This window comes from Culex pipiens, chromosome 2 (assembly GCF_016801865.2).
Source record: "Culex pipiens pallens isolate TS chromosome 2, TS_CPP_V2, whole genome shotgun sequence".
Lineage (NCBI taxonomy): Eukaryota > Metazoa > Arthropoda > Insecta > Diptera > Culicidae > Culex > Culex pipiens.
The window spans coordinates 101,070,369-101,098,034 of NC_068938.1; the positions used below are offsets into that span (position 1 = coordinate 101,070,369).

At 35.3% G+C, this 27,666-nt stretch overlaps 1 protein-coding gene across 4 annotated transcripts in view; it reads right to left on the bottom strand.

Moving 5' to 3' along the window:
- Positions 1–27,666, bottom strand: part of LOC120413119 (uncharacterized) — a 64,114-nt gene that overhangs the window by 7,789 nt on the left and 28,659 nt on the right. For 3 of the 4 annotated variants that reach the window (XM_039573829.2, XM_052708870.1, XM_039573828.2), the window contains exon 3: positions 23,041–23,615. In XM_039573829.2, the coding sequence (XP_039429763.1) occupies positions 23,041–23,103 (63 nt within the window). In that variant the 5' untranslated portion in view covers positions 23,104–23,615. The remainder of the gene's footprint in view (positions 1–23,040; positions 23,616–27,666) is intronic. The other variant, XM_052708871.1, reaches the window with a different exon arrangement.

The window sequence follows — 27,666 nt, forward strand, 5'->3', positions numbered from 1 at the left end:
TTTTGGAAGGTTGAATTTTACCTCTTTTATGATGTAATTTTACCTCAATTTAGACTGAAAAAGTGACATTACACCAGAAAAGTGGTAAGATTACATATTTCCAGAGGTAAAATTACACCTTTTTTCTGACATAAAAGATGTACCCAGATGTAATATTACCATAATTTTTTTCTTGTTTTTGCTGAGTTTACTTTAAAGTTTATCTTTTTTAAATGGTGTTATTTTTGAAATTAGTAAGCAAGTTTGCCATAATTATATTAACACTGGAACGCATGTCTATCTTACACGGACGCCAAAACCTCCCAAAAAAGTTGGAACAGAAACATCAACTCGCAGGTTCTCGGGCTTAACTCAACCAATCGGGGCGATTCTTGTTTCCAGTGATTTGTAAGAATGTCTAGATGATCCTAGAAAATTGCAGAACTCAAATCTTAAATTTCTACGACCGAAAACATCGTTCCAACTTTTTCAAAGCGACTGCCTCTGCGGATTTTTTGGCGATATTTTTTTACATGCGAAAAAAAATAAAAATTTAAATTCTTCATTTTGAAATCTGTATAGATCCTTGCTAATATTTTTTGAAGATAGAAAAATGTAATAAAAATCAGAACCAAAATATGTGCAAATGACCAAAGAAGTGTAATGTTTGTTTAAATTAATAATATTAATAATTTCGAGAAAAATTAGAATCCTGCGCTCCAATTAATCGCCGCAGAAAGATATCGTCGCAATGGGAAAGCCCTGAAAACCTAGAGAAGGCAGGAAAGTAGGCTTAGACATTTTTAAAAAATAATTGTTGATTGTCAATCTGAGATGTTCGTAGTGTAATAGTCTGAACACCACTGCATTCCCAACATACCCATTCACACTTAATTTCCATTACCATGCCCGGACCTCGCACAACAAGACCAGGTTTTGTCTTTCAAAACACAAACCCTGCCTGGCTGTAGAGCCCACACAGCTGTAGAGCCAGCCCAACCACTTGGCGCAAGCATAATTGCTGATGCTTGCGTATAGCCTTTTTCGAACCATATTTCGGTTCATCGACAATTGGCCGGGACGCTGACTCTTGCTGAGCCAGCGCAAGGGTTCAACTCAGTACAAGCCAACTCCAGAAGTCCATACTGTAGCACGTAAGTGTCACCACTCAAATTACATGTGATGCAACAAATTTGACTAGTATAAATACCCGAGTTCAAATAAACAAAAATGAGTCTTTTCGGCTGGAACATCAAGGCGACTTGTCTACTTTATTTCGAGCTCCGAGCTGGTTACTGCTCCTCGCAGTCTACCACACCTTGGATAGCTCTTAATGCAAAGAAAGTCCCTGCAGGTTTCCCCGCAGTTCTTACGCCTCGCACTGTCGAACGTTTGAGATATTACAGTAGGAACTTTGTCTGCTGGCTGACGTTTTTGGCTTGTTGGTTTTGGCTGCGGTTGTCTGGTTTCCGGTGGCGGAATCTACGGTTCTGAGACCTTCGCGATCGTTTTTATGGAACCATCCGACCCGGTATGCACGGGGGGTATGGATATCGGGCATGGTTTGCTTCCCAATCGGAGCAGATCGTGGTGCCCAGCCATACGCTAATCAGGGCATGCTTAAAGAGGACACTTCCTGACCGTTAAGGTCAGCAGCCTGAGAGATGTCGGCCTTGATTTTGATTACGCTAAATGGCGCTAGTCGATGGGTAAATGTGGGAAAATGACCAAAAATTGACCGAAACATGGTTCCACCAAAGAGTACTTCTCTCTAGTTCCACGTTAACCATCAATAGCTATGTTTAAGTATCAGAAAATAGAATCTGACGGAAAATCAACGCACAGACCGGTGGCCGGGATACGATCCACCTAAGATCCAGATTTGACAAGAATTTTGACTCCATTTTGATTCCATTTCTTTAAACATGAAATCTCATGCAAAACAATCCTAGAACAGCAAAAAAATCCATTGGACTGGAATATCGGGAACCGGTTTCACGATCTTCGGTGGCCAAATCCAGAACCGTATTTAAGAAACTGCGTTAACTCGTCGGTTAACTGGCCATGCGACGTATAAAACTTGTTTATTTTGTATCAAGAGTGTCTTTAGTGTCTCCTGGCCGGTTCCCATATTCCCCGGTGGTCACATCCGGAATCCGTTTTTGGCAAACAAAAATGTAACAAAGTCTCAACCACATCCCCTTAACTGCGTTTAATAATAAAAGAACGCAGTTGCGGCCTCTGGATGATATACAATTTCATATGATCCCTGCAATAAAAGGAAGAAGTTATATTTTAAATATAAAATATTATTTCCATTAAAACCGCTCACCATCTGAAAAAACCATCAAAACGAAAAAATAGCATAAACAATTGAGTTGAACTGACAGTGATGTAAAGTGAAAATCAAAACGATTGCTGCGATTAATTGAAAAACTCCTTGCGCTCCTATATTTCAGACCCCCTCAAGATAATCACCAAAACTGATTATTTCTCAATACGCGCAATAAAATTGCAATCGACAAAACAATCAAAATTGAAATAATTAAACATAAAAGTTTTTGAGAGGATCGAAGTAGTCTACAATCGGAGAAAGACGTCAAATTTTTTCGCTGCTGCTTTTTTCCATGAATTTTCGTTCCAAAAAATTAAAAGTGGTTCCGGAACTAATCAGTGCAGTGGTCAATGGTGTTGTTCGTGATGGAATTGCTCAAGTAGTGGTTCCAGTCATCCGGACGAAGTAGTTCGCGCCGCAAACGGCCAAGCTGTACCAATCGGCGTTCATGCTGCGACAAAAGATGCTGATTGCCATCCAGGACTTTGAGGACGCATGATCGAGCTGATCGGACCCAACTGGCAAATCTTCTACCAGAAGTGCTACACTATCATCAGGACTTCCTGGACCAGTTTATCAAAAATTGCATGCTGACTGATCAGGACCTGCTCAAGAACATCATCAGTCTGTGCAACATTGGGTGCTCCTTCCGGTTATCACCACGGTCAGCTTTCCCCAGCAGCAACAGGAGAAGCAAATCGTCGTTGGAAGCGATTCAAATCCTAAAACTGAGAATCTTTACATTGGAAGCCGGAAGTGAAGTTCGTGTTTCAAAATTTCTTGAAAAATGAAATGGACCAGGATCCGATTCCAAATTTGGTGAGCCCGTTCTTTTTTTCAACACAAACACTTTATCACTTATTCTATCATACTCTCATAACAATCAAGACAAATACGCCAACCTTATTATATACGTGGTAGGGTGTTCCCTCAGTCGTTCGCTGTGAGTTGTGGATTGCCTGCTTCTCTAATGATGGTTCGACTGGGGGGGGCATGCTTATTAATTTCTCGTCGCTCCATACTGCAGCGACCTCAAATTTAAATCATTAAATTTGTCCATTTATCGATCCTCACCACAGTTCTGACCATGCGCGCTTACGCAAGCATAAATAATTTTACCCGTCGACTCGCGTTGCGCGACAAATAATAAAGCTTATGTACAGGTGTGGATCATGAGTCATCCTCACCTGAAAAGCCCTTTATTAAATTTCGCCAATTGTTAGGCAATCAAAAAAATGGTTAAGCTTTCAATTATGAATGTGCGATGTTATTACACAGGGGAAATTGAGGGTGTGGCTTAACCAAATTCATTGGCATGTTTGTTCAATGGAGAATTCGACCTTCTCATTATTGACCAACATTTTTGAGAATGTTTTGGGAACATAATTTTGATATTCCAATAACATAATTTAAAGTTTCACGACAATGGTTCGAACCCATGACTTCCGATTTTGAGGTGTACTCACTACACCATACGGAAAGTCATGAAGAATTGCAGAGGTCTGCATAATTTAATTCATGAGGTTCATCGATGCTTCTCATCGAAACGGACCACTTTTAGTAGAACAAAATTTAGTAGAGTTTTCGGGGACTGACTATAAAAACCCCAAAATTCTTGAGGAGGGCAATTAGTTCCAGTTAGTTCCAGTTAGTTCCAGTCAGTTCCAGCCAGTTCAAGCCCAGTCCAGTTCCAGATCCTGAAGAAGCATCAGACCAGCCGGACCCGCCAGCAGCCACCAGTAGCAGAGGCCCCAGTCCAGCCGGACTTAGCGGTGAAGGCCGCAGTCCGCCGGGACTTAGCCGCTGTGAAGAGTCCGCCGGGACTTAGCCGCTGTGAAGAGTCCGCCGGGACTTAGCCGCTGTGAAGAGTCCGCCGGGACTTAGCCGCTGGGAAGAGTCCGCCGGGACTTAGCCGCCGTGGAGTCAACCAGGGACGTAGCAGAGTTCGGGTCTGGCATGGCTCGGCGAAGAGGTCTGGAGGACAAGTCTGGCTTCAACGTAGAGAATTGGCTCGACGAAAGTCTTAATGAAATTAGCTATTTGTTGCTAAGTGAGTGATGTGATCGTGCGCGTAAAAGTTGAAAGTGTTACCGCAAAAAAATGTAATCTTTAAAAAGTGTAATATACAGATAAGTGAAGTTTACTGATCTGTTTTGAATCTACAAGTTAATATCACAAAAATCCTGAAAGCCTAAACCGCTCGGGCCGTTCAGGTGGTGACTAGCGGAAAGCAACGCTGTGTGTGTTTGGACACGCCATTTTGATTGGACAAAACCGAGAGTTGAAAATGTGACTATGTGTGAAAATTAATGAACAAAATGATTTCGCGAAGTAACAAACAGTTAAAATAGTGTAAAAAAAAAAACGTTAAATTGAAGAAAATGTTATATGAGGAGTTCTAAGATGGAAGCAAATATGCAGCAGTACGAGATGGAACCAAAACGGGCTCGACCAATGGCAGAAGCATCGAAAATTTCAAAACCGGCCAACGATGGACAACACTAGGGATTCAACAATGACGAGATCATCTGGATCAACTGGAGACGAAATTCGGCCGCATCGGACACCCAAGAAGACGACCATGGAAATCTGGCAGTTTAGGGTGAGTAAACAAAAGTTATACCGAAATTTGATGTAAATAGTTAAAAACACGCTTAAAAGGGTGCACAGCAACCAAGGAAGTTGTTGTCTTCTTATGCCAAAATTGACAAACTTACGGACCCAATCCTGCACAAATCTGATTGTAAAAACAGGCAAATTTTGTTGTAAATCACTTAGTAGACAGTACTTTAGGGGATGAATAAAACATTATATCGATAGTTCCCGTAGTTTCGAAAATACTAAAATATCTGTAACAAAAATCTTGGTGCAAAAGCTCTTGTTGATGTGCACCGTTAAAGATGGCGAATTTGGAGATGACGGATTTAATCCAGCTTATTCCAGAATTTGATGGGTCATTAGACTCACTGGAGCAATTTTTAATATTAATAGAATATTATGCTGATCAAATTCCTGAAGGCGAAGATCAAAGTAAATTTTTAAATGTTGTTTTTATGAAACTAAAATTTAAAGCAGCAGCACGTATTAACCGAATTTATGCAAGCACTTGGGAAGAAACCAAGGCAAATTTAATTAGAGAGTTTGGTATCAAAACTACTTTTGGTAGTATAATTGAACAAATTGAAACTCTGAAACAAGGACGGGATGAATCATTTAAATCATATGCAGGAAGAGTTCTTGACATAAAATACGAAATCAAAAAAATTGATCAAAGTTACAACGAAAATTCATTTACAGCTTATTGCTTAAAAAGCCACTTTATAGTTGGAATTATAAATAATGAAATCAAAGCAATTGCCACTAATAACCGTCATATGAAGTTGGAAAATTTGCTAGAATTTTTAGAAAATGAACGAATTGACAGAGAGTCTTTAAGAACTCTCGAACAAAGGTTACTTGCTAGTACTGAAAATTCAAACCTTAATTTTGACAGAAAATTCAGAAATTTCAGGAACAATAAAAATAAAAAATTTTATCAAAGAAATAATTATCAAGCTAACAAATTTTATGAATGTTATAAAACGAATACTGCAAAGAGCACTTTAAAACGAACTTATACAAATAGTCGACGCAATAAAAATCAAATTCCAAATAATTTTAAACTGCAATTTAACGAATACATTCCACCACATGAAACATTAAAAATCAATTTCAATAATGATTCAATATTTTATGCAAATATTGCTACCTTGGCAAATCCAACAAAATTTCACAAATTTATAATTGACTCCGCATCATGTAACAATTTTGTAAGATGGGATGTGGTTAGTAATATGCGTTTAACTAACATTGATTTCAACGATAGAATTTCCATTAGAGGGGTTCATGGAATAGCAGAAGATACAGTAGGATCTGTAAATATGATTTTATTGATAGGAAATTCAAAATACGAGGAAAAGTTTTACATTTTGAAGCATTTCGCAGATGTTGCAATTCTTGGAGCACTTTTTCTAAAGAAATACACCTTATATATTAGTCAAAGTTTCGACTACATAGTTTTACGAACGCCTGATACAAATAATATGCAATATCATAATCATGAAATGACCAATTTATTTAGAAACAATGACATTGAAAATATAAACAAAGTAAATATGACAGGTATTGGAGCAAATAGCTATGACAATTTTAATACAAATTATGATGAAAATAATGGAAATAATTATGATAATGACAATGGCTGCAATGGCAGAATCCAACCGTGCATTGAAGAGTATTATGACGATCAAATTGAAATTGATGATGATAACCAAGATTACCCAAAAGAGATGAATTTAGAAAATGATCGGGATTATGATGTGATTGAAAACATGAAGCATGAGAAACTTACAGGCAATGAAAGAATGAGAAAAATTTATGAATTGGTTAAAACAGACCACTTGAAAGGCGATATCAATCAAGAAATTAATAATATTTTGAATGATTTTAATGAAATATTTTATTTAGAGGGTGACGAGTTGACTTATACCAATTTAACCATGCACGATATAGAGACAACAACTGAAATTCCAATTAATAAAAGACAATATAGATTTCCTGAAGCTACCAAGAAACACGTAGAAGAACAAGTGGAAGAAATGCTAAAATTAGGGATAATACGCCCAAGTAAAAGTCCGTGGAATGCACCGGTATTATGCATCCCAAAGAAAGACTTAGACGCCGAAGGCAACAAACGCTACAGAATTGTAGTGGATTTTCGAGACCTAATACAATTACTAAACCATTTGTGTACCCTATACCGCTTATTAGCGAAATTTTGGACAGTATTGGAGAAGCTCGATATTTCTCAACCATTGACTTGAAATCAGGATTTTATCAAATCCCAATTAACCCAAAGGATGCTGCGAAAACCGCCTTTTCAACATTTTTAGGACATTATGAATTTTTAAGAATGCCAATGGGACTGAAAAATAGTCCATCAACATTTCAAAAATTTACATTCACACTTATTTATGAAATACAACCAGTTAATGCGTTTGTATACTTGGATGATATTATTATATTCGGTAGAACTATCGAAGCACACAATGAAAATTTATACAAAGTTTTGAATGCATTGCATGAACATAATTTAAAAGTTGAACCATCAAAATGTAAAATTTTACACAAAGAAGTCAGATATTTGGGTCATATTATTAATGAAGAAGGTATTCGACCAACTAGTGAAAATATTGATACAATCAAAAACATGAAAAGGCCGCAGACGATTAAAAATGTGAGATCATTTTTGGGAACTGTTAATTTTTATGGCAAATTTATTCCAAACATTGCAGATAAACGTAAGCCACTTAATGCATTATTAAAGAAAAATGTGAAATTTATTTGGACAGAAGAATGCGAAAATGCTTTTGAAGAATTAAAAAACTATTTAATTTCAGAACCAGTTTTAGTTAGACCGAACTACAATGACAAATTTGTTTTGACAACTGATGCTAGCGATTATGCTATCGGAGCAGTTCTTACTAATGAGAAATCAAATGATCACCCCATCGCTTACGCAAGTCGTGCGCTTATCGGGGCAGAAAAAAATTATTTTACTATCGAGAAGGAACTACTAGCTATTGTTTGGGCAGTAGACCACTTCAAACATTTTATCTATAACCAAGATTTTATCGTTTACACAGATCATAGACCGTTGGTAGCTCTATGGCATTTGAAGGAAACTTCACCAACTTTGACAAAACTTCGTTTGAAAATCCAAGGCATTGGATGTGAAATTCGTTACAAGCAAGGAAAGGACAATGTGGTTGCAGATTTTCTCTCACGTTTAAATAATGATGAAGATCATGCAGATGATAAACAAGCATCAAAATTAGTAGCAATTACAACTCGTCAACAAGCAAAACAAAATAGACAAAATATTTCAGATAATCAAAACACAACAAATACTTTAAACAGAAAGAATTTATCTAGAAACAACACTAATTGGAATAATAATATGAATGGACTTCAACAAATTGACATAAATTTAGACAATGACGATGATAGCAACGATAAAACATTTACCTACAAGGATTTCCAAGATACAGATATCGATTTTAACGTTGTAAATTTTTCTAAAAAGATTATACCATTTGAACAAGCCGAAGCTACATTTATGATATTAAACAGTGTTACGGTACACAAAGAATTGAGTAAATACATTGACCTTCCACATGGTATTAAGGATTACACCAATGAAAATATATTTGTATTCCCGCAAAAGAAAATTTGGGGTTTAATTTTGAATGGAACATATCGTTCAGCAGTTAAAAATGAAGAATTTTTCGATGGTTTATTTAAAAGCTTTGATGATTACCCTGATTTTGCTAAAGATGCAACAGTTATACAAATTATTTCTCATAGAATATTTAAAACAGAGTTGGAACTAAACTTATTACGATTTTTTGCAATGAAACATTCAAAGTCATTTACACTATATGCAACAGAAAATGAACGAATTTATGTAAAGCCAGAAGACAGAGATCAAGTGCTTAAAGATTTTCACGACGCACCGTTGGGTGGTCATGTCGGAGGTAAACGAATGATAAAAAGAATGAGTCCTCTTTTTACATGGGAAAATATGCGAAGAGATGTTTTGAATTATGTAAAGCAATGTGATTCTTGTCAAAAGAATAAAATATGGCCAGCAAATAAGATGCCAATGAAAATTACAACAACATCGTATGAACCCTTTGATAAAATTTATATGGATGTGGTTATGTTACCAATTTCTAATAATGGAAACAATTGTGGACTTGTGATACAAGATGATTTAACAAGATTTTTGATTGTAGCTCCCATGGAAAACCAAGAAAGTGCAACAGTTGCTAGAACTTTTGTTGAAAACTTTGTTTGTAAATTTGGTGCTCCTAAAGAAGTTGTAACCGATCGAGGTACAAACTTTGTAAGCAAATTATTGCAACATACATGCAAAATATTACACATTAAAAAGATCGTTACAAGTGCATATCATCCTCAAGCTAATTTAGTTGAGAGATCAAACAGAGAATTGAAAGTTTATTTACGAAATTTTATAGGCAAAGATCCACAATGTTGGGATGAATTAATACCATATTTTATGTTTGAATACAACACTACAGAAAATTCATCAACTGGATATTCTCCCTATGAACTTTTGTATGGAAGAAAAGCTACTATACCAAGCACAATTTATAAAATCAATGATTCAGATTTAAATTATGACGACTATATTTGTTCAATGAAAGATATATTCAAGGATGCTCATGAAACTGCTAGAAACAACTTAATATTGTCAAAAGAAAAAAGAAAGGAAATTTATGACAAAAAGACAAATGATTGGGTACCAATGTGGGGAGATAGAGTTTTGGTACAAATGGTACAAACAGGAATTGGTCAAAAGTTACAAAATAAGTGGCGAGGCCCTTACGATATCGTTAAATTTAACAGCGATCAAACAACCACTATTAAAAATGGCAACAAATTTGAAGATGTACATAATAATAGACTTAGAAAATATAATGATTAACATAACACTAAATTATAGTTCAGAATGTACCCGTATGAAAATATATTTGACATTTTTTTTAAACAATACATATTAAAAATACATTAAAATTAAATGCTCCAATACAAGATAAAATATTTTAAAATTACAATAACATTAAAATTAAATGGAATACAGATAAAATGACGATGATTTATGCAATGAATGACATAGTATCATAAACGATTAATATCAAAAGACTACAATTAATGAAAATATTTATTTTTAACCCACGGGATTATTTATGTATATTGAACAAAAATAATAATAATAATAATAATAAACTTATTGAATTGATATGATTGAAGAATTAGAAAAAAAAGATTGTTATCAAGAGAACTAAATGAATCAAACAAATGTGTTACAAATACTGATTTTTTGAATAGAAAAATAAACATGAAAAAGAATATATGATTGATTTGATATGAAAAATGAATTAATGTTGAGTTAAACAAAATATGAATGATTATTATCAAAAAAAAAAAAAAAAAAAAAGCGCAAACAAGAATTTTATGGATTTGGATGAAAGATGTTTTACAAATGATTGAGTTGATGGGGTTTAAACAAGAAACAGATTAAGAAGATACCAGTACTGAGCTTATATTTTTTATCAAATAAAGCGATCATGATCAAATATAAACATAACAATGAAGCAGTGATAAAACACGTTAAAACAATTAAGAAGCTGTTGGGTTGCAATATTTGGGAATATAATAAATTGAGCTGAAATGGGATAACAGGGTTGAAGAAGAACAATGACGCATTTTTAAAAAAAAAAATATACCATGACTAAGCAATAATTAAATTTCATCGACAAGCAAATGAAGATAGTATGATTATTAAATGTTCCAAAACAACATGTATGCAAGTAAGAATGTGTGTGAGAATAATTGGACAAGGGAAGGCCACCCAGAATGATTGTTGAATGTAAACATGTGTTTTATAATTTACTTAACAAAGTATTAAGAATTTATTTTCAGACTTTTTATACGCTAATACGAAGGATTTACAGGAAACCATTGGAAGACGATCAAGAAGACAACAATATCAGCAAGGACGCTTGCAAGGACGAATATGGAATTCAGCTCAAGGAAGGGTAAAATTTGTGAGTATATCGTGGGGAATCTAAAAAGATCGAAAAGGACGGTAAAAGTTCCGATCTAGGGATACATAAACTGATAAAGCAACGCCAAAGGGATTAAAAAAGTAGACAATTGTACTCTATGGGGAGAGTTTTATGTCGAATAAAGCTTCAAACAGTTGTAATCCATGGGGGGATTCAATAAGTTAAAAACATTTCAAAACATTTGCACTTTACGGGGATAGTCAAATGAAAATTAAAGGGAATGGATAAATAACGCTTCAAGGGGAAAATCAAGGGATAAAATAATGCTTCAAGGGAAAAACACCTTTACACTGATAAAATTGAGAGGGATAAAAAAATCAGAACATTATCATTAGAATGATAATTGAACCAACTAATTTTCTTGCAAATTCAGCATTTTATTGCGAATTGCTCAAATAAACAAATTGAATGGATTTGACAAATCTGAAAACACAAAGTGACAGACAAGTTTCATAAAAAGTTGATATAACAGAAAAGATATTTTAACATGCGCAGTTTTGCAATGACAAGATGATAGGATGTATAGATCAATGAAAAACTTTATAGAGTAATTTTTTTATTCAGGTATAAAAATAATAGTCAATTAGAACTGTTTTTTTTATTATTAAAAATAATAGAACTGATTTCATATAAAAATATCAACAAGATTTATAAAATTGTAAGTAAATTTGAATTTCAATTTTGCACAGAAATTAAATGATAGATTCCTGAAAATTATAAAATATTGTTCATGCGAAGAAAACAAGTAAGAAATTTTTGTGGGAGAAACAAAACTAAAAACTGAAGTAAAATATGGCAGAGACGGGAGACGAAACACAAGGATGATCGACGCGTTCGTATGCTGAGAGGTTCTACGCGTTCGTATGCAGAAGTTTGTGATGGCAAGATGGTGAGTGGCAAAGTCATGCGGGAGGTTGAACAGGTAACGGTGTTGATGTTGTTGCAAAAAGGTCATACCAATGAGGATCGAGTCGGATTAAGACGCAATTCTAGTAACGAGACATTCACGTAAAACAAATTACCAACCGAAATGTGGAATCATGCGAAGTAAAGATGATTGAAATGCGAAACATCAATTATGGAACAAAAAAAAAAAAAGTTGAGATCATACTGCACGTCTGAAACTATTGAAAAGGAGAAGATCATGATAAACAAATGATAACATCATCCGATGTCATTAATTTACAAAAGCCAAAGTTGCAAATTACACGAAAAGACAATTTTGGACAAACAACATTTCCTAAACATTTGAAAAAAGAATTACATCAACCGATGTCAATATTTTGAGATTGTCAAAGATACAAAGCAACTGGAAAAGTCAATTTTGGACAAAAATACTGGATTTACGAACAATTCACAATACTCAGCAAGTGAGAAGTCAATGCACTCTCAAAATTGACCACAGTCAACTCACAGTTGAGTTATGAAGCATAATTCATGATGGAAACGACAATTGCACTAATCCATGAAATTCAACACCTTAGCCTCGAAAACTGACCAATTGACCAAGTCACTGTGGAATGAATAGCCTCACGATAAAGACGATTTTTGATGGAAGACGACGACGATAACAACCAGCCGATCAACACAGTTCTACAACAACAACAAATTTTGCTTACAGTGGGAAAAATGCAATGATTTTTTTTTAGGAGAGATAATGAAAATTAATTTCAAATGCAATTTTATTTAAATCAGTTTCAACGAAAATAATTTTACAAGAGAAGTTCAAAACAGTAATTCAAGTAATTTAACAGGACAAAAGATCAAAAGAGTAATGAAAATAATTTTAGAGTAGAAAAATCAAAAGAGCAATTATAATTATAAAGCAATTTACAAGAAAGCACAAGAAGAACAAATTGTAAACCGCACGATCACTACACCCGACAATATTCTTTCCAAAGATGATCATTTCTTTCAGACGATCATCTAGCTGATAAGTGTGGGGGAGATTAACCAAACCATTTTTTTAAATCAATTTTTCATAGCCAGCCATTTAAGTTTTTTTTATGATTTTTTGCAAAGTAATTTTTTTTCACAATTTAAATTATTAACTTTGGGTATCATATTTCAACCAACAAATAACTTTCGGTAGATGTTCTTAATGCTTTTCAAGAATACAAACATCTAGCTGGTAAGTGTGGGGGAATGCAGCGACCTCAAATTTAAATCATTAAATTTGTCCATTTATCGATCCTCACCACAGTTCTGACCATGCGCGCTTACGCAAGCATAAATAATTTTACCCGTCGACTCGCGTTGCGCGACAAATAATAAAGCTTATGTACAGGTGTGGATCATGAGTCATCCTCACCTGAAAAGCCCTTTATTAAATTTCGCCAATTGTTAGGCAATCAAAAAAATGGTTAAGCTTTCAATTATGAATGTGCGATGTTATTACACAGGGGAAATTGAGGGTGTGGCTTAACCAAATTCATTGGCATGTTTGTTCAATGGAGAATTCGACCTTCTCATTATTGACCAACATTTTTGAGAATGTTTTGGGAACATAATTTTGATATTCCAATAACATAATTTAAAGTTTCACGACAATGGTTCGAACCCATGACTTCCGATTTTGAGGTGTACTCACTACACCATACGGAAAGTCATGAAGAATTGCAGAGGTCTGCATAATTTAATTCATGAGGTTCATCGATGCTTCTCATCGAAACGGACCACTTTTAGTAGAACAAAATTTAGTAGAGTTTTCGGGGACTGACTATAAAAACCCCAAAATTCTTGAGGAGGGCAATTAGTTCCAGTTAGTTCCAGTTAGTTCCAGTCAGTTCCAGCCAGTTCAAGCCCAGTCCAGTTCCAGATCCTGAAGAAGCATCAGACCAGCCGGACCCGCCAGCAGCCACCAGTAGCAGAGGCCCCAGTCCAGCCGGACTTAGCGGTGAAGGCCGCAGTCCGCCGGGACTTAGCCGCTGTGAAGAGTCCGCCGGGACTTAGCCGCTGTGAAGAGTCCGCCGGGACTTAGCCGCTGTGAAGAGTCCGCCGGGACTTAGCCGCTGGGAAGAGTCCGCCGGGACTTAGCCGCCGTGGAGTCAACCAGGGACGTAGCAGAGTTCGGGTCTGGCATGGCTCGGCGAAGAGGTCTGGAGGACAAGTCTGGCTTCAACGTAGAGAATTGGCTCGACGAAAGTCTTAATGAAATTAGCTATTTGTTGCTAAGTGAGTGATGTGATCGTGCGCGTAAAAGTTGAAAGTGTTACCGCAAAAAAATGTAATCTTTAAAAAGTGTAATATACAGATAAGTGAAGTTTACTGATCTGTTTTGAATCTACAAGTTAATATCACAAAAATCCTGAAAGCCTAAACCGCTCGGGCCGTTCAATACCCTCAGTGACGTGATGGGAGCAAGAGCGTCTATGCGAAGTGTCCCTACACCCGCTACAAATTTCCGGCGCTTGGGGAGGGAAACTGGAAACCCATTTTGATTTATGCGCCGGTATTTGTAGCATTAAAATTCGTGCAAAAAAACTTATGCACGTGGGTGTACAGATTATGGAGTAAAAGATGATCGAATTGTTCACTTAGCGCTCACATGTGTTTCGGGACCAAGTTGCCTGCGGTTATGGGGATCATACATACATACATACATACAATTAAACATACAAGTTTTTGAAAGTATTTTCTTTCTTTCTTGCATAATATTAAAATGTAAAAATCTTATTTGCAACAGGTTGATTCTCTACTAATTCTGATCACGAATCCGTTTTTGGGTACCTCGTGACGGAGGGTCGGTACGACCCCTTCTATTTTCGAACATGCGAAAAAAGAGGTGTTTTCAATAATTTGCAGCTTGAAAAGGTATAACCTAACTTTGCAGGGTTAGTTTTTAGAGAGTGAAAAAGTTTTAAAAAAGTGACTTTTTGCAATTCCGTCTTGAAACTGTTTACTTTTTCTGTCATTCTAGAAAGACGAAACAGTCTACTTTTCTCTACCAACAAATGAAGATTCGAATAGAAACGCTTTACAAAATAAATGCTGAAAAGTTCTACTTTTCGACACCACCAACTTTTTCAAAACTTTTTTTTCGTAAAATCGCAACAACTTTGTTGCGCTCTAAAAAATAACCTTGCAAATTTAAAAAAACACGAAATTTTAAAATAAAAAAAATTGTTCTAAATGAAAAATTCACTCTTCTGGGTTAATGCAGATTAAAGAACATTAAATTTCCCTTAAATTGGCATGTTCCAAAATTTTCGACAGTTGAGTAACGGAAAATGGCAGAGTTTTTAAATGTCCTTGACATCAAATTTCCATCTCATCACCATTTCAGGCTGCAAGTTATTGAAAAAAATGTCTTTTTTCGCATGTTCAAAAATGGAAGGGGTCGTACCGCCCCTCCGTCACGAGATATCAAAAATATCGGACGGATCGGATATCAGACCTCGAACTCGTGATCAGGGACACAAGTTACCCCTTAGGACAAAGTTTCATGCAAATCGAAGAGGGGTTGGGGCAACTTTTCCCGATTTCGTGTGAGTTGGTAGAGAATAACCCATAGATTTTGAAGCACTTTACCAGCTCGGCCTCGCCCTAAGCAAACTACAACAGGTCCAGCCAGATTTGATAGATTTTATCGGAATCACCTTGTGGGGTGGCTAGATTTTTGCAACCAGACTGCCTCAGGTGACCACCGAAACATGAGAACGTGAGTGGCAATTATTGTGCAATGTCGCTAGCAACAATTCCTTAGCAGCAGTTAGTAAAGTAATTTCTCAAACCAAAAGCAGCAGTCCAAATGAATGAATGGGAACGTACTTTGCTACCAGGTGGGAAAACAAAAAAATTCTTTACAGAGCCATGCTGTGGGCTCTGATATAAATATAAATAGTTTAAAAGCAAAACAAGATCACAGACACCACGTGGTTTGCGGCAGGGCAAGAGTCGCGTGTTGGGCTGGGCATTGTTGAACTTTGGCATGACTAACGTGGGAACTTGTTTGCTTTAGCTGTTTGCTTGAAGGAATATGACGCCCCGTAGAACGTTGTTAGTTTTGCATTATAAATGGGTGCAAGATTAAAGTTATTATCGTGGAATGCTAGTCTGACACTTTGATACTGGTGGAGAAAGGAAGGTCATGCTTAGTTGAAACAATTTTAGATCAACAAAGTTCAACAAAATATGTATCAATTACAGCTATTTTGTAATGATACCTTCCACACTCGACTAAGTCCATTATCCGTTCCATTGGTTTCATCTCAACCGCAAAATGAACATCGTGAAACACAGTCAGATCCAAAATAATCACAATCAGGCATATCATCCGCTAATTCGAAAACATTCATCCAACGTTTGACGTTGATGATTGTTGCTGTTGCGAATGTTGAGCATAAATGAGCATGTTTGATGTGATTAGTGGAGCTGAACTCATTCAACCGTGGACGAAGATTAAGAAGAAGGCACACACACATCAGGTGGATGACCGCCCCGAAGGGGTTAAGGTGAAACGACCAGCTCCAGCTAAATAGTAATACATGGAGGGTTGCACAAACAGACCAAAGTGCTACCGCGGATGAGTTTCACTTGCATGTTGATGGTAATTTGGAAGTGGATCCGGTCTATAAATTGACCTAAAAATGTTATTGGCTTTTTAAACATGATTTTTTTTGGAAATTATTTTAGTTTTGGAATCAAAAGGACTGGACGTGACACGAGGGATGATACTAAAACATCCTTAAGTTACAAAAATAAACTCAAATTTGAAAACATAAGAAAAGTGAAGTTGTACATTTATTTACAAACAAGTTTTTATCAATAGCGCTTTAAAAAAAATAGTTTCTTTGAAAAATAATATTCAAAAAACCGGTATGATTTTTGATAGTTACTGTGTTTCTTGCAAATATTATCCTGAAAGTATGCAAATCGAAGTATTACGTCAAAATAACAACAAGCAAGGGTAATTTTAAAATTTATTTTGAGAAATTAACAATTTAATGTTTGTTTAACTAAGTTTACGAACTTTTCATAAAATTTAATAAATTTTAGGTTAAGTTAACACTTGTAGCCCCAACGGCTCTTGGAACCCTTAGAAAAAAGTTGGAAATGCCTTTTTCATTGTAACTTAGGATAGACGCAACTGTTTTGGATCTACCTTGTTGTAGGTGGTTTTTGACATCCTTCCGGATCAAATGCAACAAGAATAATCCAAATCGGTTCAGTTTTCGCCGAGATACAGCCGGATGAAGTTGCATTTCCAACTTGTTTGACCCCCTTGGTGCTTCGCGTATGTTTTGATCCCGTTGGTGCTACAAGTGTTAACAAGTAGTTTGACAAAATGTCATTGGAAACAATTTTTTAAATTGAAAAAACATAAATTTTTTGCCATTAAAACCAATTATGTAGCGTGATTCATAAATTTTCCAAATTTACTAAGAATCCTGTTTTACTCAAAATGCCTATAAATCTAAAGATACTTTTGAACTTTGTTTCAATAAAACTTAACACAACACAGTAACAAGTTACTTAGAAACTCATATCAACTGTTCTTGGTTTAAAATTGTCCAAAAAATCCGAAGATGCAGCCCGTTTTAAGATTTGAACTCATTTAAATTAAGAAAAATTTGACACTTTGAGAGTATTGAAGCAATCTAACTTTAAAAACTTTTCAAAATTGGTTGACAACTACTTCATTAGGTACTGGAACATGAATATGGCTCCATATGATTCCATTTGTATTTGATTCCTATTTTTATTTTTATGTTGCTAAAAAATCTCGATTCTATTGATTTCACCCTGGATTACGGTGTTTAAAAGTGTGAACGATTCTTTTTCAAATCTATATTTTTTAAATGCTGTGAAAAAACTCACTTTTTAAAGTAAAATCAAACTTAAAATCGAATAAAATTATGTGCTGACTTGTTGACCGGTATGGCCCTAACTTCTAAAGGACACGTTTTTTTTTAATTATATTGTATCTCAAAATCGTGATGAGTAATATTTATGGTGTCAAAGAGATTTTTATGTTATTTTAAACACCTGATTAAAATTTGCGTTTTTTTTTTTTCAAAAGAATTTCATATTGTTTAAAACTTCTACCCCAGTGAAGTGTTACTATGTTTCACAAAATTGGAGAGCAGATAAAAACATAAATTTTGTAGATTTGTATTTTGGCCTTTTTCGACAATTTTGGAATTTACAATTTTTCAAACAAAAACTAATTTGAAAATATTTTTATTTTCGTAATTTTTTTGAAAATATTCGGTTTAATATTAGGTTACGTTTCGGATTACGAACATTTGGTAAATGCAAATTCCAGTTTGTTTCTTCTTCAAAAGCCTTCTTAGGATGCAGGGCTGTGGAGTCGGAGTCGGAGTCGGAGCCGGAGTCGGTGGAGTCGGGTCTTTTTGGGGACCTGGAGTCGGAGTCGGAGTCGGAGTCGTCAAAACTCGAACAGCTGGAGTCGGAGTCGGAGCCGGAGTCGGCTAAATTTTATGAGCTGGAGTCGGAGTCGGAGTCGGAGCCGAAAATTTCTGATAACCCGGAGTCGGAGTCGGAGTCGGAGTCATCTTAAATGCAAAAAAAAATCTTGTTGTTCAGTATTTGCTATAAAACAGCTTAATTTACAAAACTTCTTGTATTTTTAACTGTTTTTTAAGTCGTTTGCACTGAATTGCCATTTTTTAAAGATTTATCAGATGCCATTATGTTTTTGAAGCTTTTTATTGTGATTGGAAAACTCTTATTGTGTTATTTTACTAAATGATAACCTGTTTATTCCCTCTTACACAAGTATTTAGTATTATAACTTTTTGTAGCCAGAAATATTTAATTGAGTCTTGACTGCATCCCTTTCAATTAAAATTTGACCAAATTTAATCTAGTTCTCTCTGAAAAAACCTTACCTCTCCTTTTAAATTTTTGACACTGTTGGCGTAGTAAAAAAAACTCCCGGGTCCCGGGAATTCCCGGGAAATTGCCAAGTTCAACTCTCGATTCCTGGGAAATTGAATATCTCGAGAATCGTCACCCAATACTTCCAACAAATATTTAATCGTTATAACAATCTATTTCTAAGAAATCAACATGTGCATTTTGTTTTAAACTAAGTACAAAAAAATCAAAGTGTTGCATTTAAAATAATTGAAACTGACAAAAATTATCAATACAGTTGCAACTTATTTTGAAATAATCATTGAATATGTTAAATATATCGATTATCTTAATGTTTACTATTTCTCTACAAAAATCTGAGAATGTTGATCCTTGACAAACTATTTTGATATCGTTGCAAATTATCGTTGAACAAATCTCAAGATTTCAGTACCAAAAAGTACATCAAATTAAAATATTATTCAACCAGTAATAATTTTCTCATATTGTATGTTCAAGGCCAATATTTCGGAAGGTGATTATCATTGCAAATCAATGTACCTACAAAAATGTTTTTTGGAAAGATCCTTTTAAAATTACCTAGAAAATATTCTACCTGTGGATTTTGGTTTTTATCCAATATTTTGATATTTCATATATTTTGAAGGAGGCGCACGATCATTCATAAAGCTTCGTTTTAGGTGAAGATTCAAGAAGTATTGCGCGCCTCCTTCTATGTATATTAAAAATTTTAAAATTAAAATAAATCAATAATTCCCAGGGAAAATATTTTCTAGGTCACGGATATTTTAAAAGGACCCCTTAATTACCTTTTCCACGAAGACATTTTTTAGATACCTTGATTTGCGATCATAATCTTTAAATAGTAGTATATGCAACAAGTTGCAAAAAGAAGGTGTTTTAAGCACGAGTCGTACATTTATCCAACGAGGTTTACCGAGTTGGACAAATACGATGAGTGCTGCAAAAAAAAAACAAGTTTTGCAACGAGTTGCTTACAACATTTTTTGCAATTCCGAAAAACGCTTTTTGAATGGAATTTTATGTCAATTATTCATGTGTTAAGTAAACTCACCGTTCAAAACAAAAAAAATATTGAAAAATGTTACTTTTCGATACTAGTGCTGAAAAGTTCAACTTTTCAGCACCCATTTCAAGTGGAACTTTTCAGCACTGGTGTTGAAAGGTATAAATTTTCCATTTTGTTATTTTTGGTAGGGAAAAGTAGGCCGTTTCGTTTCTCCAGAAGGACAGGAAAAGTTGACAGTTTCACAGCGGAATTGCAAAATAGTAGTTTATGCAACAAGTTGCAAAAAGAGGATTTTTTCAGCACGAGTCGTATATTTATCCAACGAGGTTCACCGAGTTGGATAAATACGAAGAGTGCTGAAAAAATCAAGTTTTGCAACGAGTTCCATACAACATTTTTTGCAATTCCGAAAAACACCCATTGAGTGAAATTTTAAGTCAAATTTTCACGTATTTTGTCAATAAATCGTTTAAATCAAAAAAAATGTTGAAAAGTGTTACTTTTCTAAACAAGTGCTGAAAAGTTCAACTTTTCAGCACCCATTTCAGTGCTGAAAAGTAGAACTTTTCAGCATTTATTTTGAAAAGTGTTGCTATTCGATTCTGTTATTTTTGGTACAGAAAAGTAGGCTATTTCGTCGTTCAATAATGACAGGAAAAGTAAGTAGTTTCACGACGGAATTGCAAAAAAACAGTTTCGTTTAAAATTGTTATTTAAAAAACAAGGTGACTTTGATAGTCACTGCGCTTCTTATAAATGTCAGCTTAAAAGTGAGCAAATTGAATTTATATGTTAAATCGATCATTAAGGCTAGATTTCTTTAAATGATTCATTCAAAAAAAAAATGCAATTTAATATTAAAATATATAAGCTTTTTATAATTAAATGTACATAAAACAAACAAGCTAATTTTAGGTTAAGTAAATAAAACCCAATCTAATTACAAAACTGTTCTTCTGAAAATGCCTTCAAAACTGGAGATAGTTTTTGAATTCTGTTTCAACAACGTATAAAACTTGTAAACTATAAAAAAAAATTCCCTTGATTCTTCCTTGAGAAAAACATAGCACTTAGAGAGTATTTAAATAATCCTATTTATCAATGTTTTCAAAATAATAGTTAACAAACTTTTGAAACATTTCAAAATATGTGGAGTCGGAGTCGGAGTCGGAGCCAACAATTTGTAGTAAGCTGGAGTCGGAGTCGGAGTCGGAGTCGGCTAGAGTTGGTAGGCCGGAGTTGGAGTCAGAGTCGGAGTCGGTTGGGACTGAAAGCCGGAGCCGGAGTCGGAGTTGGAGTCGTCTAATCTCAGAAAGCCGGAGTCGGAGTCGGAGTCGGAGTCGCTTGAAATATGACCCGACTCTGCAGCCCTGTTAGGATGGTTCAAAAAATGACGTCGATTTTCTCAAAAACCACATTTTTCAAAAAATCATAACTTGGACGCAAATGAAAGTTCATCACGATTTTAAGGAAAAGTAGTTAGAAGTTTCAAAATTGAAGGCGCATGAAACTTTAAAATGCTGTTTTGACCGTGTCTAGAACAGAGAGCTTATGTCTGAAAATATTGTTATCGGATTTCTCGGAAAATTTCACGTAAGATGGTAAAAAATCAAAATGTACGGTCCTGGGATATGATTTTTTTTAATACAATCTGAGGTTTCGAGGCACGTGTGCTTAACTCGAACTCGAAAAATGGAAAAAAAACTACTTCAGGAAAGCGAAGACAAGAAAAAACAGTTTTGGTTAATGTTTTCCAATTAATCTTTACGACGATTCTCAGCAACTTTATAACTGTTGTAAAATTTCCTGTCTTTGGAATCGTAATATTTTAGAAATTTTTCAATCAATCCTTACATTTAAAATTTTTTTTAGAAAGTATTTTAATAATCACAGTGCCAATAATTTTTGAATAGGAGTCGGCAAAGGAGTCGGCAATAGGATTCTGCAAATTTCTGAAAACATTGAAAGGGAGTTGTTGTTGAATCGTCAGAATGCGAGATCGGAATCATACAAAATCTAACTTTATAACTTGGAAAAATATATTTGAGCATTGTGAAGGATTTTGGAATGAAGGATATAACCGATGTCTCTATTTCACCACTAAAAAATTTTAAAATATTTTTTGAGATGCATCTTTCCAATGCATATCCGTATTCAAACAAGTTCATCTCATAAAAAATGCTCTTGCAATTGCTCTCAAGTGCAGTTATGAAATTTTTCTTGTTTTGTTTTCCCTTTCTGATAAGGAAAAAAAAGGTAGATGACCTTCCGCACAAACTGAAGAGACCTCGCGCGAAAACCGTTCCCATTTAGTGCCAAATTGGTGCGATTGCGCTCTATTGCTCGTGTGCAGTCAAAACGAACGGCCGGCGCTTGAAACAAAAGTGAACGCGAAATTCCGCGCCGCCATTCAAACGGATTTGCAGTGGCAGTGTTGCCTGCCAGAGCTGATTTTTTTTGGGCGCTCTACATTATTACATAATTGACGGCAATTTCCTTGAGTTTGTAATATTTACCAACAAAGAAGGCGGCGGCGGCGGCGGCCAACGAACGGCCAGGCCACAATTACACGCACCAAAACGTCCGTCGTGAGAAGCACCTGTGAGCTTTTTGATGGAGGAGAAGGGGATGAGGAGGGGTTTGAGGAGAATTCAATTGCCCCACCCCACCCTCTGGCGTCTTCTTCACTCAAAGTGCAGCACTGCGTTGAGCAATTGTCTGTGAACGAGCGGTGATTTCCATGGAACTGCGCCGTCAAGGAACGATTCCGTCTCTAGTCGAGTTCAGTGAACGCACTATATGCAACGATCGAATCGCGATCATTTTGAACAAAAACATACTTACTTACATTGTTTTAAAATGAAGATTTAATGAATTTTGGTAACACTCTCCTAAAGAACAGGTCTCAACAGGGCTCATGCATAAACCACGTGGCCTCCGAATTATAAATTTCGAACAAAAAATTTAAAAAAGGACGCAACCTAGGATTTTAAAAATATATAAAAACATTACATATCGAATAACTTGCTAATTATGAGGGAAAACGGTTATCCACTCCCACTTTGTTATAATTTCTGGTTTATTTTTAGCTGAGTCATTTAATTTTTAAATAAATAGCTTCAATAAAAACATATATATCTAGTTTCAGAACTACCACTCACCAGTGACAAGCACGCCGAAATACAGCAATAGATGAAGATGTTCCGCTTGGAAAAATATCCCATCCTGCCAGCAGCGGTGCCAAGCGGAGCCGAAATGTCCTTTCCTCGTCGTGGCTCATCGATCGCTGCCGGAGACCCCTCGTTTGGCACTTGGCACCGTCCTCACTTCACCGGTTCTTCACCGATTTGGTTCATTAGACTCTCGAACCACTAAACTGGCCACTTTTTACGTACTCTTCTTCCTTCAAATGCTCATTATCTTCACTTCACTGGTTTTGTGGCTCGTCACAACTCAAATTGATCACTGATTTTATATTCTTTTCCTTCGCTAAAATTTGAAACAAAAATTAAACTTTATTCGTAATCCTTATTCAACACATTTTCTTTGGCATGTTTTCGATGCTGCGATTGATTATTTCGATTGTTAAACTCTTCGCTCGATTGAGGATTCGATTCGCTGGAAATTCACGGTTCACTTTTTTTCTTCTTCCATGGAAGAGACCTGCCGTGACGGAACCTGTTTGGTGGCCACCGATCGATCGTCTGTTGATTAATTCACTTCTCGGCGAGCAGCACTGTAAACGAAAAAGAAAAAAAAAGTTGTCAAAAATTAGCAACGCAGTCGGGTTTTGGGCAGAGCGGGAAGAAAATGGACGAAGAGTTTTCGTTTTCAAACTCGTTCAATTTGTCGAACATCCCAATAAAAATTCGGCTGGGACCGTAAAAAAGTCGTTCCTTAACCGGTTTCTGGTTGATTTTCAATTGTTTTTTTGGGGGTTGAGGAAACAAAGGTGGTTCCGCAAGTCGTGGTCGAATTATATCTCAACGACAAGCCGTCTGACGAGAAATCGAAAGTGTTAATTTTTTGGACGCATCCAAAGTTGCATAATCTGGAGCAACAGTAAATTGGTGGGAAATGATTTGATTAGTTGTTAAGTATTGTTCCAAGTTTATTCAAATATGTTTAGCTAATTTGTTATTTTGTTTTTGACGTTTTAAGAAAAAAGTAAATATCATGTACAATAGTTGAATTTATAAATAATTAAGGGGCACTAAATCTAAATATCTCCTAAATGATATCAACATACGTTTTCCCAAAAGTTTTTTTAATGAATCCTTTGTTTTGTTATTAAGTTACTTTAATTTTCTCACTTTCTTTGAAATGACCTCGTTTTTGCTTTACTCACTTATGTAAGGCTACACCCACAGTTGGGCAGCGCCATCCGAAAGAATAAAGAACACGATCTGGTAGTATAAAGGTACTGTGAACGGACACAGAGGATAAATCCCGAGATAGACTAGAGCGTTATTCTCATGGGTTCATTTCTAAAACAGTTCATCAACCAAAAAAAAGTGCCAAAATCGAGACTCGAACCCAAGACCTTTGACATATCGAACCGCGCCTTTGCCGTATCGGCCACCAAAGTTCGATGACTATGAGATGGTCATTTGGCAATATAAGCCACTCAATGGGATGAACTGTTTCAATGAACAAATGAACACAATTTCGTGGAAGTTCACCCGCGAGAGGTTTATTCTTCCATTTAATTATGGTAGAGCTATTCTCTCGGCTTTCTACAATGGGTGTACGTTTAGACCTCCATAAGTCCCTTTTAGAAATTATGATGTTCAGTTTAGTTTAGTACTGCAAGAAATATGCTAAAAAAAAAGATTTTGGAGAATGTCTGGAAGATTGTAAAAACGGTGTTTTTTGGGAAAAAAATTGTCAAGCTCTCTATTCTTAAAAAGGTATTCAAAATATCGTTTCCAAGAGCTTAAGAAATTGAAGTAGAATAGACAAAACATTGAAAGGACTAACATCAATTTTTCAACCAATTTTGGATCTTTAGTTAGCATTGGAAAGAAGAACTCCTAAAATTTTAAGTGATTTCAGGGTTAGAGGTTTGACTAGTTTTAGGTGACTTTGCCAATGTTTTTAAAAATATCAAAATGTGGATATTATAGGATCCATAAGGATTAAGTAACGTTTTGTTCAAACATTGATTAATTTTAACGATTTTGTCATATTTTCGGTTTATGTTTTAAAACATTGTTTACATACAGATACACCCAAAATTCAGAGTCGAGATAATCGTTCTCTCAAAATTTATTGAGGGCTCAGTGCCAAAATCGATAGAATAATGGTACCAACTCACACTATCATAACAAATGAGTTCATTCGTTAGTTGAATCAATAAATCTCCAACAAGTGTCATACATCGACTTCTGACTTCTCTTTGGTCACCAAGCTGTGGTGGCCGAGGCAGCTAAGTCATTGGATTGGTTTGTCAAAGGTCTCTGGTTCGATTCCCGTTGTCGACACTTTTGGTTTTTTGTTTGACGGATGAACTTTGTTTGCAAATGAACCTCGAGAGAATAGTTCTATCGCCCATCTCGAGCTGTGTTCTCTGCGTCCGTGAATGGTACCACTATTCTCTCGACTCGAGACCATCATTCTCTCGGACTAGCGCTGCCAGTTTTGGGTGTAAGTGAGATACGCCTTTAAAAAAAGTACTTAAATATCACTTAAGTGGCCATAACTTGAGATAGGGTAACCAGATCTTCGAAATTTTTGACTCGTTTGGATGGTATTTTGAGTACCTATCCAACGATACGTCGGATGATGGATTCAGACATTGTAAACAATCAGAAAAAGGATATCCGGCTTAAAACAAAGTTCTTAAATATCATTTAAGTGGTCCTAACTTGAGACAGGGTTGTCAGATCTTCAAACTTTTGGGCTCGTTTGGTAGGTCTTTCGATTATCTATACGACAATCGGTCTGGTCATATACGTGATGGATCCGGACATTGTTTGAATACAGATTAGTGAGATCCGGCTTTAAAAAAGTACTTAAGTGGCTATAATTTGAGATAGGGTTGCCAGATCCTCAAACTTTTAGACCCGTTTGGGAGGTTTCAACGATGTATAACATGACGATATTTGAAAAGATTTTTGATCACTTACAACATCAAAATATACACAAAACACATGTTTATATATAACTTTTGAACTACTTTTTAAATAATTAGGTCCAATATCGAATTTAACTTCCCTGACTGATGTGTTCACAAATATTTGTGCACTTAGTTTATGTAAAATTTTCATGTTCAATGTAAACGGAGCCTAACAACGAAGTGTAAACAAACAATCTATCATACCCACATCAGTTAATGTTTATTGAAAAAATACTGTTTGTTTATGCTTTGTTATTGATTCATCAGCATTTTTTCTTAATTATGCTAGAAGTCCGAACTTCAATGTTATAAATTTATATGAAATTTTCGGAACCTTTCGAAAAATATATTTTCAGAAATGGATTTCATAGACACTATTTTTTACAAACTTCAAGAGTATATCAAAAAAATTACCAGTACTTTTCGATTGCAATTGTTTTTTTTAAATCAAAAACTGATGTCAAACAAAATGTTGGAGTAAGATTTCAATTTTTCCAGAAAACACAATTTTGAAAAATATTATTTGGCAACAAGTTTTTTTCCGTACTTCTCTATGGCCCGAATATTGCGGGAATTCTTTCCTTAACCATATATTTTTTTAGAGATTTTTCAAAGATATATTTCATGAAAACAAGAAAAAATCTAAAAAAACTACCCTGTGAATATTTTAATTCACCTTATCATCTGAGGTAAGGGTTCATGCATAAACCACGTCTGTTAAAAAACCACGCTCCATCCAAAAAGTTGAAATTTTGTTAGGAGAAAAAACCACGGTGGGGGGAGGGGATTGAAAATTTCAAATTAAAAGGCCACGTGGTTTATGTGGAGACACATGGGGCGATTTAAAACAGTGGTCATGATTTTGAAGGGGGTTTGTTAATATTTCGGGTGGTTTCGCTTACAATTTTTCTTCCTTTCCTTATTAAGAAATCAAAAAAACCCATTTAATAAATTAGGAAAGGAGGCGAAATTCCTAAAATTTAGGAATTTCTTACTTTTTTTATTTCGGTGATGCGTAGATCCAGTGCAACAAATTCTGTACATCCATTTTCAGATTTGTAGCTTTCAAGTTCCTCAAAATACTGTTCCTATTCATAATATAGGCCCGATTTATTCCAGTTGACGGTACACATTTTAAACTATTTGGAATAATGTTTTTTATCGAATCGAAGCGAAACAAAATAATTTGATGGTAGATACGACAAGGTTTCAGCTTCTTAATACTTGGTTCTAGGGTACATTAACCCTCTAACGCCCATGGTTATTCCAGAGCACCAGAAATTTGTGTCTTCTTAATTAAATTTCTCTGCAGCCATGCATTTTTTCAACCTGGTTTAACCTGCATTGTAGTGTAAAAAACCCGATTTAATCCCACCTGGGGTAAGATAGAGCCTTTCTTACAAAAGAATATAACAATGGTAGAACTTTTTTCAATTCATAACATCGACTTTGTTTATTTATAACGTCACCACAAAAGAAAGTCTTATGATGAAAGCAAAGTATTATGATGATATTATGAGTATTATGAATGATATGATTTCCAAAAGAAATAAAAAAACGCAATTTTCACCAAAAGAATATTTTCAATCGTACAAAATGTTTGTACGTTTGTAATCAAACAAGCGTTTATGACTAACGCGATCATAGCAAGCTTTCCAATGCGCCAGTG